The 17,849-nt window shown below is 39.2% G+C and overlaps 1 protein-coding gene and 1 non-coding gene across 2 annotated transcripts in view; both read left to right on the forward strand.

The window, feature by feature from the left end:
- The first annotated feature begins 1,710 nt into the window (after positions 1 to 1,710).
- Positions 1,711 to 1,846, forward strand: LOC112841204. The gene has a single exon (XR_003212825.1). It is a non-coding gene; the product is annotated as a small nucleolar RNA SNORA66 (small nucleolar RNA).
- A 2,807-nt stretch (positions 1,847 to 4,653) lies between these two features.
- Positions 4,654 to 17,849, forward strand: part of ZFR (zinc finger RNA binding protein) — a gene marked incomplete at its 5' end in the record, with an annotated part of 29,278 nt that continues 16,082 nt past the window's right edge. Inside the window, 11 exon segments of the mRNA XM_018077276.3 lie at positions 4,654 to 4,806; positions 4,809 to 4,943; positions 6,329 to 6,473; positions 7,219 to 7,437; positions 8,583 to 8,833; positions 10,205 to 10,396; positions 12,484 to 12,784; positions 13,670 to 13,863; positions 15,678 to 15,797; positions 16,301 to 16,446; positions 16,837 to 16,999. Of these exon segments, the coding sequence (XP_017932765.2) occupies positions 4,654 to 4,806; positions 4,809 to 4,943; positions 6,329 to 6,473; positions 7,219 to 7,437; positions 8,583 to 8,833; positions 10,205 to 10,396; positions 12,484 to 12,784; positions 13,670 to 13,863; positions 15,678 to 15,797; positions 16,301 to 16,446; positions 16,837 to 16,999 (2,019 nt within the window).

Below are 17,849 nucleotides of genomic sequence, written 5' to 3' on the forward strand. Positions count from 1 at the left end.
GCTCACTGAAGGGACTTTCCATACCATATGGCACCATCTCAGCAATAAAACTGGGGGAAGAAGGAGGAAGGGGGTGATGTTCAGAGTGATGGCATTTGTCTTCCCAAGTAACCATTACACGTGATGGAACCCTGCTTTCCTGGGATGGCTGGGCACCTACCTGCCAATAGAAAGTGGTGGATGAATTTACAGACTCACAGAATCATAGAATCATTAAGGTTGGAAAAGACCTCCAAGGGCATCAAGTCCATCCTTTGACCAAACACCACCATGTCAGCTAAACCGTAGCACCAAATGCCATGTCCAGTCATTTCTTGAACACTTCCAGGGACAGTGACTCCACCACCTCTGTGGGCAGTCCATTCCAATGCTTAGCCACTCTCTCAGTGAAGAAATTCTCGCTGATGTCCAGCCTGAACCTTCCCTGGCACAACTTCAGGCCACATTCTCATGTTCTGTCACTTCTGTGGGTGAAGAGACCAACTCCCACCTGGCTACAACCTCTTTTCAGATTGTCGTGGAGAGTGATGAGGTCCCCCCTGAGCCTCCTCTTCTCCAGGCTAAACATTCACAGCTCCCTCAGCTGCTCCTCATAGGACTTTTCTCCAGACCCTTCCACGCTCCATTGCCCTTTTCTGGACACACTCCAGCACCTCAGTGTCTTTCTTGGAGGGGCCCAAAGCTGGACACAGGAGTCAAGATGTGGCCTTACCATTGCTGAGTAAGGGGGACAATCAGTTCCCTGGTCCTGCTGGCCATACCATTTCTGATCCGAGCCAGGTGCCATTGGCCTTATTGGCCCACCTGGGCACATACTGGCTTGTGTTGAGCTGCTGTCAACCAGCTCCTTTTCCATGGCAGCTTTCCAGGCAGTCTGCCCCCAGCCTGTAGCACTGGTTGAGGTTATTGTGACCCAGGAACAGGACTTGGCAATTGGCCTCGTTGAACCTCATACCTTTGGCCTCGGCCCATCGATCCAGCCTGTCCAGATCCTTGTTTTGCCTTGCTTGTGTGCAAGACTTATGCTTTCCCTATTAAACTGTTTTTGTCTCAACTGACAAGCTTTCTCACTCCTACTCTTCCAGTTCTCTCCCTGCTTCCACTGTGGTGGAGCAGGTGGGCAGCTTTTTGAGGCTGAATTGGCAGCTGAGCTTAAACCATGGCACACTGGAACAGGTTGTCTAGAGAAGTTTTGCAATTTCCATTTTTAGTGATGATGAGAACCTGACTGGACAAAGCCCTGAGAAATCTAACTTTGAAATAAACTGTGTTTTGAACAGGTACAAACAGATGACTTCCAAATCTTTGGTTAAACCTAAATTATTCTGTGATTTTTAAGCTCCACCTACTTAATAAAGCAGATTGGACCCATAAAAACAGATAATGCTAGGATAGGTGTACAGATGGAGTGAAACAGGGAGTCCAGCAAAATAGTCTAGGAGGAGGTAAGTTCATCTCAGCAAATGTGATAAGGCACTAATCACCAAAAAAGGGCAAGAACTTTTGTAAGTTAAATGAAGAAGTTGGCACGAAGTCATTTTTATGTAAATTAATTCCATGAAAATGGCTGCTCATCTTAATGTTAAAAGACCATGGGGAGAAGAATGTCACAAATTTAGATGAGATGTCACTGTGAGTTTCTGTAACATAATGTAACATAACTTTTAGGAAGGAAGAAGCACTCAGTTCTAGAATACTTTTCTTGCAGTCTTGGAAACTCAGTCACCAGCTCTGCATGATGTTGCAGAAGCAAGGGAAGCAGATTTGCTAAAATTAACATGGACATAGAACTGTATTACCCTTAGAAATCAAATTATTTGGGCTGTTGTTCTATGCTATGATAAGGAATTTTGATGCACAAGAAATGGAACTGTTTGTACCATAATCTTATTAATAGTTCTGCCAGTAATGATTGTAATTTCTTCACAATATTAAATATGGAAAACTATCAGGTATCTTTAATCATACATATTCTGAGAACAAAAGCATTTTCTTTGATAAATAGACAGGCACTGTTATTTTGTAGTTTGTTGTGAGCTCTGAATCATATTTTATAATAGTGACTTAAACTCAGTGAAGCTTGGAAGAGCCAAGCTAGTGCTTCTGCACAGGTCTTTCTCCAGCTCCCATTTTCTCCCCATTTTCCTATATATATAACTTACGTGGGTTCTGGCACTCAGCCGACTTACTTTGTAAGCTCCAATGTTTCTTAATGTTTCTGCCATGTTAGAAAATGACCCCAGCAAAAAACCCTCTCTTTGTTTTCTTCTAGATTAATGAGTTAATAAATCAGTGCACTGAGTGGCTTGACAAGTAGCAGAATTAGCACCAAGGATGAAATAAAATGGCTTAGGTTTGGGAAAGAATAGTGTGCAGTAAGCTTTACCTTCTTGGCAGTAGTGGACTGTTGGTGTGTTCAGCTGCAGTCTGAGTTTAAACAGTCTGTTGTCTGTTTACTCAGTTTAATGTGGTTTTAGGAAACATGTATGATAGTGATAATTACTTCAGAATTTGTGAATATTTTATGCTTCTATGCTGTTAGCTATGCAGATAGTGCAGCCTAATTTTATAGACTGTCATTCACTTTTACCATCATAAACTGGTTTTCCTGAATTTTGTGGTGGAGTCCAATTCTCACCTTAAACAAACAGAGAATCTTCCTATATACATCAGGTAGGAGGAATTGTTTCAAGCAGTGAGGGGAGTTACATCAAAGTGGTTTAGTCTTTTCCTTCTACTTTTAGGCTAATAAATTGAAAATAACATGAAACATGATTGTGAGTACAAGTCACAAGTGGATTAAAATTGGGTAGAATGCAAGTGGTCTTTTGACCACTCAGGGACCTGTGATAGGCAGAAGGTTGAGTCCAGGCATGTAAGTCCAATAGCAGTAAAATTTTCTCTGTTTCTGCTGTGAGAATGCTGATGGGCAGAGAGGGGCAGTTGTTTTGTTTAATTGAAGTAGGTGGGTTCTATTGTAACTGAAATGACAAGATAAGGTTTTCTAAAACTAAATTAAAAAAACATGCTGAACACAAGTGAGTTGTGGAAATGTCTTTTGCAAAGCTAATAATAGATACGGTTAAAAGGTACTTTGTTTCTGTCAGAGGGAATACTGCAGACATTAGGAAAAAAATAGTGTAACTTGTTCCTTTTGGTTTTGAGCATAACCATATTTCAATTCCACTGTGCTGCTGAGTACATTTACTTCAAATGAGATTTCATTTTTCTATTTTCTGAAAAGCAGAGGATACTACCTCTGTACTAGGCATGGAGTTGTTTTGGAAATACCTTCTAATAGTGCTATGGCAATTTTAAACCCTACAGAGATTCTTAGCTGTTATTGAAAAACAGTGCAGAGAGTGTATTAAAAATTTAGAATTATCACTGAATCCTCACTTGATGACATTGTTCCAGATGGTGATATTTTGCCTGCTTTGCTTTATTTGTTTAAAAATCAAAATAGCTATTCTAAGCTTCTAAAAATAATCCACAGTTGTACATCAGTATAGGACATCACACAGAGTTACACATCAGTACAGGACAATGATACTAGTTTCTGTTCAAGTAATTAAACCTTTGAAGCCATTATTTTTGACTTCTGCTGTTAGTATTTGCTCATTCTTAGTATATGTCCACATATTAGTGTCCTGCCTGCAAATTTTAGAGAGCAGATTATTCGCAGCATGTGCCTGGAAGGTTGCCAGAGCTCTGGTGCCAGTCTTTTTGCTCAATAAGACTGACTGTTCTTTTGATGCTTCATGTTGTGTCAGTGGAATTCTGCACGAGCAAGTGGGGCCAGTTTTTACAATTCTAAACTTCTGTGGGAGAAGTCCTCTATCAGAGGTGTTTATTTAAGTAAATGCAACAGTTCTGAGCTAATTTCCATGGAAGTTTTCAATAAATCATATTACTTGAATATGGTTTCATGGAAGACTTCATGTTAGTACAGGTCACATAAAAGCTCTGACAGAAAAGTGACATCCTTCTTAATTTGACATGTGTCAGTCTTGTGGAAGAACCACTAAAGCATTTTAAAACTTGCCAGTCATGAAAAGATAACAGTTTAAGACTATTACATTATTTTGAATGAAAGACTTGTTCCACTGCTTAGAAAAAACCCAGCACAAACCCCCCCTTGCTAAGAAAATCATCATCTGCATATGTCAGAAACTGTAATGATAGTACAAGGAGTAATGGGTGAAAACTGAAAGAGGGGAAATTTGGGTTAGATATTAGGAAGAAATTCTTTACTGTGAGGCTGGTGAGACACTGGCACAAGTTTCCCAGGAAGGCTGTGGAAGCCACAACTCTGGCAGTGTTCAAGGCCAGGTTCGATAAGGCCTTGAGCAACCTGGTCTAGCGGGAGGTGTCCCTGCCCATGGCAGGGGGGTTGGGACTAGATGGTCTTTAAGGTCCTTTCTCACGCTTTGACATTCTGTGATTCTATTCTGTCTGTCCATCCACAGAACCTTCAGAATGATACAACCTTTTTCATGAGGGTGGCAGATGGGTAATAAGAGTATGCACAGGTAGATAGCTGCTCCAGGTCTGTCTGTAGAACAGACAAGTATTAATCAAATCTGGGATTTTGAAACGTGTGGGCGTTGGCTTTGTATGTTGGAATAATTTTCTTACTGTCCTTTTTCCCAATGCAGCCAGCAGCCGGCCTCGGGTGTAGCCTATTCCCATCCGACCACGGTTGCCAGCTACACTGTGCACCAGGCGCCAGTGGCTGCGCACACGGTCACCGCAGCCTATGCCCCGGCAGCAGCCACGGTGGCCGTGGCCAGGCCAGCCCCTGTGGGTCTGTTGCAGCTGCTGCCACAGCTGCTGCCTATGGAGGGTATCCCACGGCACACACAGCCACGGATTATGGCTACACGCAACGCCAGCAAGAGGCCCCACCACCACCGCCTCCTGTCACCACTCAGAATTACCAGGTCAGTTCCTGTTGTGTGGTATTTAAATGATAATTTTAAAAGAGAAAGGCTGTTTGGAAAAGAAAATGGGATTTTGTGAAGCTGCTGCTGTAAAGAATAGCACTGACTTGCCTCAGCTAAGTGATGTTCAAGTGGTGTGCAGTAAAATGGCTCATGGAACTGATGTAGCTGAAAAGACTGTGCCAAAGGAACTATTCTACCTCCACTGAAAATTTTTACTGGAAGATTCCTGGGTGCCATAGGAGTTGTAGTACCAAGCTTATGAGGATAGAAGATTGCTCTAGAAGATAAACTACTCTGTAAATAGCTTTTGGGTGCCCTCTGTGAGATCCCTGCCTAACCTGCTGTGGATACAGGCTTCTGCAAATGGGAGCTTTGTCCCTTTTCATTGTGAAATACTGTATCTCGTTTCAGCTGTTTAGTCCTAAACTTATCAAGGCATTAGCTAGATTCTAATTAGCAGCTTAGTTTGTCTAAAAGGACTATATTATTACTGCATGTTCTCAATTCTTTTGCACAGTTCCTCTAATTTTTTACATATTGTAATTATGGGGTCAGTTAATAGACAAGAAAGAGAGACCCCAAAAATAAATAAAATAATTCGTATTTACATAGGTTGGTTGGAAAAAGGATTTTATGTTATATTCTTTGGAATTACAAAAGATTTTTATATGTTAGTGTATTTCAGCTCTAGTGGTTCATGCCTTGCTACTCCTCAGTTGATCAACTCTTTGTGCTTTACTACAAACACTGTGAGGATGAGAGAATATATGTACATATATGTACAGTGGCTTCCAGGTCATTTCCTTCTAAGCTTACTAGGCATCTCCAATGTTTTAAAGGTGTCACATGGGCTATTTTATAGACTTCTTATGGTTCGGTAATGGGAAGAAGGCTTTAAAAGTACCACCTTCATACTCCAAAAAACATAACCAAGAAAAATGTTGTTAATGATAGGATTTTTAAAGCCAATATGGGCTCATGTTTCTAACCTTGTGAATTTATGGGGGTTGTAGAAATTTACATTTTGTGGAGATCTGTTGTGGGTTTTCCCTTCATATTTTACAGAAATAGAATCTGATACAGTTTTTATTAAAAACTAGTGAGATTAGATGTTTTTCAAAAACAAAAATAATTAGGTAGGGAAAGTTATGTAATAGCATGAGGTTAATTCCTGTATTAAGTCTATAAAAGACCAGTAGGGTTGTTTCAGGCCTGAAGCACCTTTAAATGTAAATTTAATTTCTTTAATGCATTTATTTGTATATACTCTATAGATAGATGGGGGGTTTTAATTCTACTTTAGTAGGCCAGAAGAAAATGCTAACGACTTTTATTACTCTAGATAGATACCTAAAGGTGATTTTTCTCTTTTGAATTCTTAGGATTCCTATTCCTACGTTCGATCTACTGCCCCAGCTGTAGCTTATGACAGCAAACAGTATTATCAACAGCCGACAGCAACCGCGGCAGCCGTAGCTGCTGCTGCCCCGCCTCAGCCCTCAGTGGCTGAGTCCTACTACCAGACAGGTGGGTGGCATGGTTCACACCGCTCTCCTTGTTCACAGCCAGTCAACTGCTTTAATATCTTAAAAAACAGTTGTTTGAACATTTCACTTTTTAGTTTTGTCGCATAGTTTCTGTCAACGTGTTGAAAAATTTTCCGCACCTAGAGCTTCAGTGTTATTGTGACATTGCCATAAGTAGCTGCCTCTCAGGTTTGGATTATTACCAAGTAGACTCAAAACATACCTCTAGGCAAAGGTCTTATTGATTTGTCTAGAAAACTTGCTGAAGTAGGTTCAGATGATAACTTGATTAGAATTACTCTTTTAAGTCTTTAGTTACTTCATTTGTGTAATTCTTTCATTATTCGCATCATGATTGCTACAAATCACCAATCCTATTTAATTTTTTTACTTCACTTAGAAATAAGAGGAAAGTTTAGGTGTGTGCTTTGGTTTAGTAAAACCAATGGATGAGGAGGTTCTTTAAAAACATAGTAGCACAGTTAAAAATAAATAATAAAAGTGAGGCTTACTAGTGTGAGCTGTGACATGGTTAAATTGCTGTTTGATACATTGTATGCAGTGCATAACCATGACAACCGAATGCAGGACGCTAAAAAGCAAAACAAACAAAGAAACCAAAACAAAGGCCCACTTTTTACACGTTTGTTCACCAGCATGTTTTTAGTTATCCCATAATATGGTTTGCATTTCATTCAACTAAAACCCATCAGTCTTTGTACACTTACATTTTCTATCCTAATTAGCTCCAAAAGCAGGATATAGCCAAGGGGCAACTCAGTACACCCAAGCCCAGCAAACTCGACAAGTGACAGCTATAAAACCTGCAACCCCAAGTCCAGCAACAACTACGTTTTCCATTTATCCGGTGTCCTCGACTGTGCAACCAGTGGCAGCTGCAGCCACTGTTGTTCCATCCTACACTCAAAGTGCGACATACAGTACAACGGCAGTGACTTACTCTGGTAAGGATTTTGCATGTTTTGTTACTGGGATCTTTGCAGTTGTTACAGGAGAGACTTTCAGTACTCAGAATTTCAGCGGTTTCTGTTCAATTACATCGAAGTCTGCTGAGAAATATCAACCAGTTAAATCATTGTAATTTTGTTATATCTTTAGAAGAGGTTTGGTGTCTTATGTGCCTCTTTGGTTATATGTGAGAGTATACAAGTGGCATTGCTACGCGAATGGTGACTTACTGTAAGAACTGAAAGGAAGAGATGAGGGATAGAAAAAATAAGGAAGTGCATCCACACAAATGTTACCCTTGGGAAATGAGAAGGGAGCATGCAGTTACAGAGACAGTTCGATATAAATCTTTTAAAATTGGGCTGTCTTGACCCAAAATGGGATGACAGTGGGTGCTGAAAAAAACACTGTCATTCAACCATTGAGAATCCAGAAAGTAGTTACTGAGGAAAATGTATTAACTTTGTAGCCAGATGATAATCAGCTGGCATGTTACAGCTACCTTGAACTTTTTGTTTTCTGTTTAAAAAGGGATTTTAGTACTTCCTCGAGACAGAGCCCAGTTTTCTTCATTTATTCAACTGATACTAGAAATCAAGAACTGGCATAGCCAAGCTTTAGTGAGCAAGCATCTTCTCTGCACTAAAAGAACTTAAATCAATGTAATAGGATGTAATAGTAGTAGACATTCTGTCTTTTATCTTCATTTTTTCCCTTTCTTCTGCATTATGTCAGTACTCCTTGCTGTTTGGAAACTTGAACAGCAACTCTGGTTCTGGAAGATTGCTTTCTTCAGGTGGCCTTTGATAAACCTTTCACTGAAATTCTTGTTCCATCATACCCAATTTTACCAGATATGCCAGGAAATTTCAGATGTTCTTTAGATATATAAGTGCATGCCTAGCATAACTGTTTGTCTGCAAAGATATGTCTAAAATTGAATATATTCCAGTACAATTGGTACCTCTGTATTCGTGTACTGTAAAACATGAAGTGAAATTCAGACTGCCTGACAAGATTTCAGTAAATTATTTATATCTTGCCCTGCCCCTCTGTTATGCAACATGATTTGAATTAGTGTATTATGTAGTCGATCCATGATACCCAGTGATGTAACATTTGCTTTATTTTGATTTGTGAGGTACCTCTTACTCTGGCTATGAAGCTGCAGTGTATTCGGCCGCATCGTCCTATTACCAACAGCAGCAGCAGCAGCAACAGAAACAGGCAGCAGCGGCAGCTGCTGCTGCTGCTGCCACAGCTGCTTGGACAGGGACCACCTTTACTAAAAAGGCACCATTCCAAAATAAGCAACTGAAACCAAAACAACCTCCCAAACCGCCCCAGATCCACTACTGTGATGTTTGCAAGATCAGCTGTGCTGGACCACAGGTACCTGTATTACATAGTTTTCTACTTTGCACGTTATTTGTAATTTCTTCAGCTAAAAATCCGACCCTGTTAAGAGTCATAGAATCGTTAAATGGCCTGAGTTGGAAGAGACCTTAAAGATCATCTCGTTCCAACACCCCTGCCATGGACAGGGACACCTTCCAACTGACTGGGTTGCTGAGAGCCCCATCCAGCCTGGCCTAGAACACTTCCAGGGATGGGGCATCTGCAGCTTCTCTTTTTCAGTTTGAAGCCATCCCCCATTATCATGTCATTGCATGCTCCTGTAAAAAGTCTCTTTCCATCTTTCTTGTAGGCTCCCTTCAGGTACTGGAAGGCGTCAGTTAGTTCACCCCAAAGCATTTTTTTTTCCAGGCTGAACAAACTGAATTCTCTCAGCCTTTCCTCGGAGGAGAGGTGCTCTATCCCTCTAATCAGGAATATGTGTTAATTTTTGAAGATTTGATTCTATACTTATACTGAAGGAATAATTAAATGAAAATGGGTGCTACTATAGAAAGAGGTCCTATGAGAAGACAAAAGGATAGATCCCCGAGCTTGTACAGAGAAGCTTCACCTGTATTTTGGACTTCAGAATTATTTGAAACTTTGAATTTGATTTACTTCTTTAGTATAGCAAACTTCTTAGAAAATACTTTTTGGAAAGCTATGGAATTACATAAATTATGTGAATGGTAAGCCTGAAAATTTATTCTTCACTGTATTCCAGCATCCCCCTTTAGTTTCACAGTGTGTACAAGTGCACGGAAAATAAGATACCAAGTCATGCAAAGTGTTGGCTAAAAAGTTCCTTTTTTTTTTTACATAAACTTGTTGTTATTTCCCATCCTGTATGCTCTCTAGATTGCCAGTGTTAATGTAGGAACTCAGATCAACTTATGCATTAAATTTTCAATACAGCTTTATTTATGCACTGCCTTCTTTTAAATTGGTTTTTCTGGTTATGTGGATACACTTGATCCCCGTGGTCTTGTAGGTTAGAGGAAAAACCAAAATCAAGAATAATTGAATGCAGTGCAGGAAACTGTGGTTTTCTGATCATACCAAGTTTTCAGTGATAGTATCTGTTGACCAGTCCTTGACTGTGGAAAGGAGAATTTAGAGAAGAAAAGCCTATATTGTTTTACCTAACCGTGGAATCCTGGTGGTAGAGAAGAAAATTTACTGGTCTTAGAAGTGGCCTATTAATACCTGAAAACATGTCATACAGAGGAAATGTTCAGAGTAGGAAGTGTTTCTTAAGTAAAGTGTGTGTTTTTTATGCAGTGTTATATATTATACGTATTCACATGAATGATGAATGAGCAGTACAAAGACAGCTGATTGTGTGTGTATTGTTTATTTAAACAGACTTATAAAGAACACTTAGAAGGCCAGAAACACAAAAAGAAAGAAGCAGCATTGAAAGCTTCCCAGAACACCAATAACAACAGTACTTCTGCTCGTGGAACTCAGAATCAGTTGCGCTGTGAGCTTTGTGATGTGTCTTGTACAGGGGCAGATGCTTATGCTGCACATATCCGTGGAGCCAAGCATCAGAAAGTAAGAGTTTTCTCTTGTTCTTACTATGCAAGACAATGTATATTTCTTTCCATCATTTTTTCTCATCTTAAGAAAGGAGAAGATAGGCAGAAACAATATAACTTGAATTATTTTTTTTAAAGATGTTTACTACTTCTTTTTGTTTCGACCTTGTCTTTAAGTTCACTATTGGAAAGGCCTTGCTGAAAGAAAGGGGGGGAAATATTGCCATGACATTAATGAGAAGAGGATGTCTTGGGAAAAGTATGTAAATTGTAGGAAGAGATATGGATTAAGATGAGGAAAAGAGTCATTGAGGACATGGGGTACTACACTTGTGCCCTGTAACTGTTCTCAAGACTTCTTGAGATTCATCCTACTTGTCTGGTGCTGTGAAGCTTTCAGTGCTCTTTGAAACACTGTAAGCTGAGACAGTGCCAAGAAACAGGACTATTATGCATCACTCCTTAGTAATTCTTGCAAAGAAAATTGTCATATGGGAGCAAGGAACAGTGTCCTGTAATAGACTTTACAATGCATATGCTTGGAAGACTTCTGATATGCATGTTTTTCCTACTGTTTTGGGGGCATTTAGGTGGGCATTCTGGAATAAAGTCTATGGGCTGCACTGTGAAACATTGTGACTTGTGTTTTAAATTTGGCCATACAACAGTAAATGCAGTAGTAGGGTAGAATGTGTGTTTTATATTACAGATTTTCCTCATAGCTCTGGAAAGATTAGTGTCACTAACAAATACAGTATTAATACTCAGCTTTTGTAGCTCTTTACATCTCAGAACACAAGCATCAGTAACATTGTTCCTATTGAAATAAATCTCATAGCAGATATAACATAAATTTCCCACAAGACAGACTTGTCTAGTGTTTTGTTCTTTCTTTAATAAATTGGACCATTACTACTTTGGGTTCTATCCAATAACTCCATAGTTATATGGAGTATAGTATATGTTATCCTTATGTAATCGGATGTAGTTTTCTCTTTCTGATAGGTAGTCACTAACCACTGCTCTTTTAGGTTCTTACCAGTATAAAAATGAAGTCTGAAAGGACTCTGTTTCTGTGGTAACTGAAGAACTGTGTGCATTCTACTGGAAAAAAAAAAGTAATTTTAAAGAGTTGCTTGAACTTAAATTATAGTATTGTGTGACATTAATATGTCTGTATTCTGATAGGGAACATAAAAACTAAGAACCTAAGAAATTAATTTATACAGTTGTGAGCATATCATGCTTGTGTACATGTGTTTGCATTTAAGGCATGTCTCAAAGATTTGTATGGTTTTTACTCCTATTTTCAAAACCCAGTCTTTAGTTTTGGTTTTGCATGTTTTCTGCTTATGGACTACATGGATTGCTTTTCCAGGTGATGGTAAGCAGTCACCAAAAAGAAGTCTTACTCTGTCAGGCATGTTGTGGAAAGGCCTCTGCTTATTGCTTCTAAGAATAAGCATGTACCTCTTTACTATGTAAGAGATATTAAAGAACTCTGAAATACCTCTTCCGTCCTCTTTAACTATTTCTGTACGTGTACCTTTTTCTCTTCTTAAAATAAAACAAAACAAAACACTTTTGCCCAAGGAACCTCTTCAGTTTTGCTAGATGAACTGGAAATTCTTTCAATATGAATACTCTTAAAATGTAGCAATTGAAAGAGACAGTGTTGTTCAATTTAATTAATTACTTAAATAGTTTAATTAGTTACAAATACTGTTTGGAACCAAAATAGTTCAATGTGCTACACTTTTGGAGGGAGAATAAAAAGCAACCAGACAACAAAACAGACACATTGAAACAATGGGAGCAAAATGTTTTCTTGAGTTGTGCTGACTTACAAGTTTATTGCATTTCTGTTCTCATCTACACAGCTGTGGGAGTAAATGCTTGAATTTCTCATGGAAGTAAGCTATGTGACATAAATATTTACTGTTTCCTTGTGATACAAATGCCAAGAGCTTTCAAATGTCCTTTTATTTGGACTACTTTTTGTAAAAAAACAACAGCCAAGTTTTTTAGTTATATTGATCTTTGTGATGCATAATTGAGATCATGTTATGAATTTGAATTATGAATTTCTCTTCATACTTACAGGTAGTAAAGTTACACACAAAACTGGGCAAGCCCATTCCTTCCACTGAACCAAATGTGGTTACCCAGGTGACTTCCTCAACATCCACATCTGCTTCCAAGCCAACTGCCTCTGCTTCAAATATAGCAACGAGCAGCAGTACTGTGAACTCTTCTGTGGCATCCTCTGCAGTGAAAATTCTTACTCCCACGGCAAACACGCCACTTAACACTGCGTCCAACAACAAAACATCTTCAACCGCTGCTAATATACCTGTAAAGAAAATATCTACACCGAAAATTAACTTTGTTGGCAAGTACAGAAGTCAGTCTTTATTTTGAAACCTAACCTATTCTATAATTTTTTATTATGTATGAGTGCAGAGATACAAATGTATTTAGTTAACTTCAGGCATGAGGAACTCCGTTGCGTTTAAAGGAATTACTGATAGGTGAGAATAGGGATGTATATTAAAGTTTTTTTCAAAATTTGTGGCATTTTCTGCCTGGTTGTCTCCCACCGTCATGAGAAATCTCACGCTTATGGTTTCTTATGTAGTAGCTGCTGGAGTATTGCAGTTTATAGTCCAGCTGGTCCTAATTTCAGCTCACAGCCTGGACTGTTAAGGCACCTGCAGTAGGTTGGCAGTCAGTAACTGGGCAACTGAAACATCCTTGTAAGAGTAGAAATGTAACCATGGAAACTTTGAACTGAGCATGACAGACACTGAAAGATGGGAAGCAGCTGTTCCACAATAAGCTGTCCTGCTCTTCAAGGAAAGACATACACAGTTGCAACACTATATGGGTATACTGCCTTTACTAGTACAAACACTATAACATTTTAAGTACTTTTTTTTTGATACATTTACACAATGTCAAAAAAAATTAAAATAAATTCAACTGACTTGTTCCATTCTGTCCTGTCTCTTGGAAAAGCGGGGGAAAAAAAAACCCAAACCAGTAATTTTATAAAGCAAAAGTTTTTCTTGTTAAAACAAAAAACTTTAGCATTTAAGTCACTTGAATGTTGCTAAACTCATTTTTAAACTCTTTATTTGTATTTAAAAATATGTTTAAGTTCTAACTGATTTTAAAAGACTGATAATGCCAGACCATTGATATTTGCAAATAAAGTCTTCAGTGTGCACGTCATGTTTAATCACATTCTCATTTTATGAAAGTTAATTTAACATTTTTTGATTTCTAGGTGGCAACAAGCTTCAGACAACAGGAAGTAAAATGGAAGAAATGAAATCAGCTGAAAGTGTTAAAACAACTCCTGCTGCTACAGTACAAACACAGGAAGTAAAACCAGACACAACAACTGAACCAGTGACTCCCACAACTCTTGCAGCCTTGCAAAGTGATGTCCAACCAGTGGGCCATGACTATGTGGAGGAGGTATTAATGTGAAAATGTGTATTTTAATTGTTTTAGTGAAACATAATTGCAGAGTGGTTGAAGTTGGCAGGGACATCTTGAGGTCGTCTGGTTCAGCCCCCTGCTCAAGCAGGGCCTCCTACAGCCAGTCACCCAGGACCATGTCCAGGTAGTTTTTGAGGATGTCCAAGGATGGAGACTCTGTAACTTTCTTGGGCAAACTGTGCCAGGGCTCACAATAACAAAATGTTTCCTAATGTTCAGTTGTGTTTTTGTGTCTGTTGTCTCTGGTCCTGGCACTGTGCACCACTGAAAAGAGTCTGGCTGTGTCCTCTTTACATCCTTCTTCCTTCAGGTATCTATATACATTGATAAGATCCCATCCCCATCAACCTCCTCTTCCCTAGGCTAGACAGTCAAGGTCCCTCTGGATGTCAGGGCAACCCTCTGGCATATCAGCCACTCCTCTTAGTTTCATGTCATCAGCAGACTTGCTGAGGTTACACTCTGCCCCATCATCCAGGTCATTCCTGAAGATGGAGCCAGTGTTGATCCCTAGGGTACACTGCTGGCTACTAGCCTCTAACTGGGCTTCATTCCGCTGATCACTGCTGTTGGCCAGGCTGTTCAGACAGCTTTCAGTCCACCTCACTGTATCCTTATCCAACCTGTGCATTAACGGATTATGTTTGAGGATATTGTGGTCAGACTGTGTCAAAGGCTTTACTGAAGTCCAGATAGACGGTATCAATTGCTGTGTCTTCATCTGCCAGGCTTCACTTTGGTGAAGCCATGCTGACTGCTCCTGATGGTTTTTTGCCCTCATTGTACCTGGAAGTGGTTTCCAGGGTTAGCTGCTTGCATCACCTTCCCAAGGATCAAGGTGAGGTTAACTGATCTGTAATTCCCTCAGTCCTCTGTGGATGGCGGGAGTACAGAGACAAAGCAGATGATCAATGTGATCGAAGCGATGTCCAATTTATTATTTAAATCAGTTAACTTTTATACAGTTTAGTTTGTTCTGGGTACATGCTCACAACAAGGTGATTGGATAGCTCAGTCTGTGCACGCATCTCATGCTTTCAGTTTATTGGACCTGGTACTCTGTCCATGTGGCCTGAAATCATAGTTGGCATGCAAAGCTCTTTCTATTGATCTACCTTTAGGGTTTTTCTGAGGTCTGCAGGTGTTTCATTATCTCCAGTTTCTCAAGGCTTTCTTACTTTAAACATACTATTTTCTCAAACTTTATAACTATAAACACACGGCTAACAAGTATAAACATTGCATATTTTCACACAGCTTATAAGTATAAACATTACACCGCTTGCCACTTCTAAAGTCATGGCAAGCAAGGCCTACAGAGTGCAGGAAAAATTGTTCAGAGAAATCTCTCTGCTGCGACCACAGTCCTCCTTGAAGATAAGAGTGACAAGGCACTGAACCTGCAAAGGCTTGTGCATGTGTTTACACTTTTGTATTTTACATATTTCTTTTTTTACTCAGTGGGGCATTCTTCAGGTGACTGGTATGAGAAAGGTGGACCAAGTCTAATGTAAATTTTGTATTATATGCAATGGTATATAGGTTTGTAATTTATTCAGCTCAGTACGTTCAGGTTTGAATTTAAAGCTATGGACAGTGGTTGTCTGTCAGCAATGAAAGTTCTCCTTTGCCTTCTTTCAGTCATTGAATGAACTTCTTAGCATGTTTTGAGACAGGTAGACATTATCCAGTGACACTGGATAGTTAGACTACTGGATAATCAATTTTTACATCAGCTTTATAAAAAAAGAAAATAAAAGGCCAAAATGTGTTACAACTTTATTTTCCAGGTAAGGAATGATGAAGGAAAGGTGATCCGCTTTCACTGTAAACTCTGTGAATGCAGTTTTAATGATCCCAATGCCAAGGAGATGCACTTGAAAGGGAGACGGCACAGACTTCAGTATAAGGTTGGTACAAATGCTAATGCTTCTCTCTGAAAATCAACCAGACATCACTGATCACGTGTTCTTACATTTAAAGACTAGAAGAAAGGAGGCATATGAAATAAAAGTTAGAGAAATACATTTCCTAGGGCATATACTCTTTAAGAAATAATGCACACTGTGAAACTATTTTGGTTTGGGTTTTTTAAGATGTTTTAACATTGCTTGTAGTATGCAAGCAACAATAGATTCTTTATGTTGTTTACCATGAATTTCAAATAGTGTAAAATAGTATTGCTCAATGTTTTTGTCAGGATAAACCATGTACACTCTTTGCGGAATCCTTAAGAAACAATTGTTTGCAGATTTTTTTAGTGATAAGTGCATTTATGCAGCTCTAAAACTGCATTTTACTCCCCTTCATTTTACTGTAGACGAGTAGGGCTTGTTAAATATGTCACAACAGCTCTGTAATCTTGTGATGAGAAGAGGAAATCAACATTTAATTAATTATATTTTTGAACTAGAAAAAAGTAAACCCAGACTTACAAGTAGAAGTAAAGCCCAGTATTCGAGCAAGAAAAATTCAAGAAGAGAAGATGAGGAAACAGATGCAGAAAGAAGAATACTGGAGAAGGCGAGAAGAGGAGGAACGCTGGAGGATGGAAATGAGGTAATGCATTGTTTTATGAATGAATGAATGAATGAATGAGACAAAGCTGCAGTCAGATTATCTGAAACTAAATTCAGTAGTTACTTATTTTGAATACTTCTTTGAGGAACTCTGTACTGTCTTGTTTTAAATTAGGTTGTCATTATCTCTCTGGGGTTTTTGTTTGTTATTGTTCACTCCCTCTGAGGAATGTAGAGTTGTTAGAATTACTTTGCTGTAAATTCAGACCTCCTTTTAAAATAATAATTCATTTTAGTTGCCCTCTGGAGTTCACTGGTATTTGCTTATGACCACTAAAAAGTGGTTGATGAGGACATATGAGAATCTCTTTAGGATGGCTGCAGGTATTAACTGCTATATAAAGAGAACACTTTGATTGATACACTTCAGGCGGTATGAAGAGGATATGTACTGGAGGAGAATGGAGGAAGAGCAGCACCACTGGGATGACCGACGCAGAATACCAGATGGAGGATATCCTCATGGTCCTCCAGGACCTCTAGGCCTGCTGGGAGTTAGACCAGGAATGCCTCCTCAGCCTCAAGGACCAGCTGTGAGTTTCTTAAATTGAGAAAAAAAATTAAATCATACTTACCAGGAGACCCAGTTAAGAATTACAAATTATTCAGTGCTATTTCATTTGTCTCCAGTGTTTGTTAATAAAGGATTTGGAAAAGTGAAAAATTTTATGGCAATGAAATGGTGTAAGTGTACCTGCCTTCCAAAATAAGTCCACTGAAATGACAAGAGGATGCCTTAAATATTGTTTCTTCTGAAATACAAGTCACATTGCATTTCTATAGTTTTTATTTTATTTTACTGCATTACATAATTTGTGGACAAATACTTGGATAAAAAGTGGCTGGATCATCAGTCTCAAAGGATATCAAAGGATAGTGCTTAGTGGTGGATCATACTCTACCTGTGTGGAGTGCAGTACCACATAGTTTTATCCTGAGGTTAGTCTGAAAAGGACCTTATGGATGATCTGAAAGGTGATGGGGTGAGTGCACACTCCTGTGGTTTGCAACTGGCATGAAACTGAACCAGTCTGGGATGGGGAGGATGGCTGATAGGTTTGAGGGCAAGGCTGCCATCCTGAGGGACTTAGGGAGGCTGGAGGAATGGAACTTTATGGAATTGTGCAAGGACAAATATCTAATACTGCACTCAGAGAGGAATAACCCCGTGCCTTGATACAGGCTGGGTAGCAGCTCTGCTGAAAGGGATCTGGAGGTCTTGGCAAACAGCAAACTGACTATAAGTCAGCAGTGTGCCCTGGCAGCAGGCCAGCAGCACCCTGGGCTTTGGTAACAGGAGCATAATCAAGAGGTAAAAGGAAGTGATCACTTTCGTGAGAAACAAACTGATATAGTACATTTAGTTTGGGGCTTGCCAGTAGA

This window comes from Manacus vitellinus, unplaced genomic scaffold (assembly GCF_001715985.3).
Source record: "Manacus vitellinus isolate BGI_N305 unplaced genomic scaffold, ASM171598v3 scaffold_36_pilon, whole genome shotgun sequence".
NCBI classification, from domain to species: domain Eukaryota; kingdom Metazoa; phylum Chordata; class Aves; order Passeriformes; family Pipridae; genus Manacus; species Manacus vitellinus.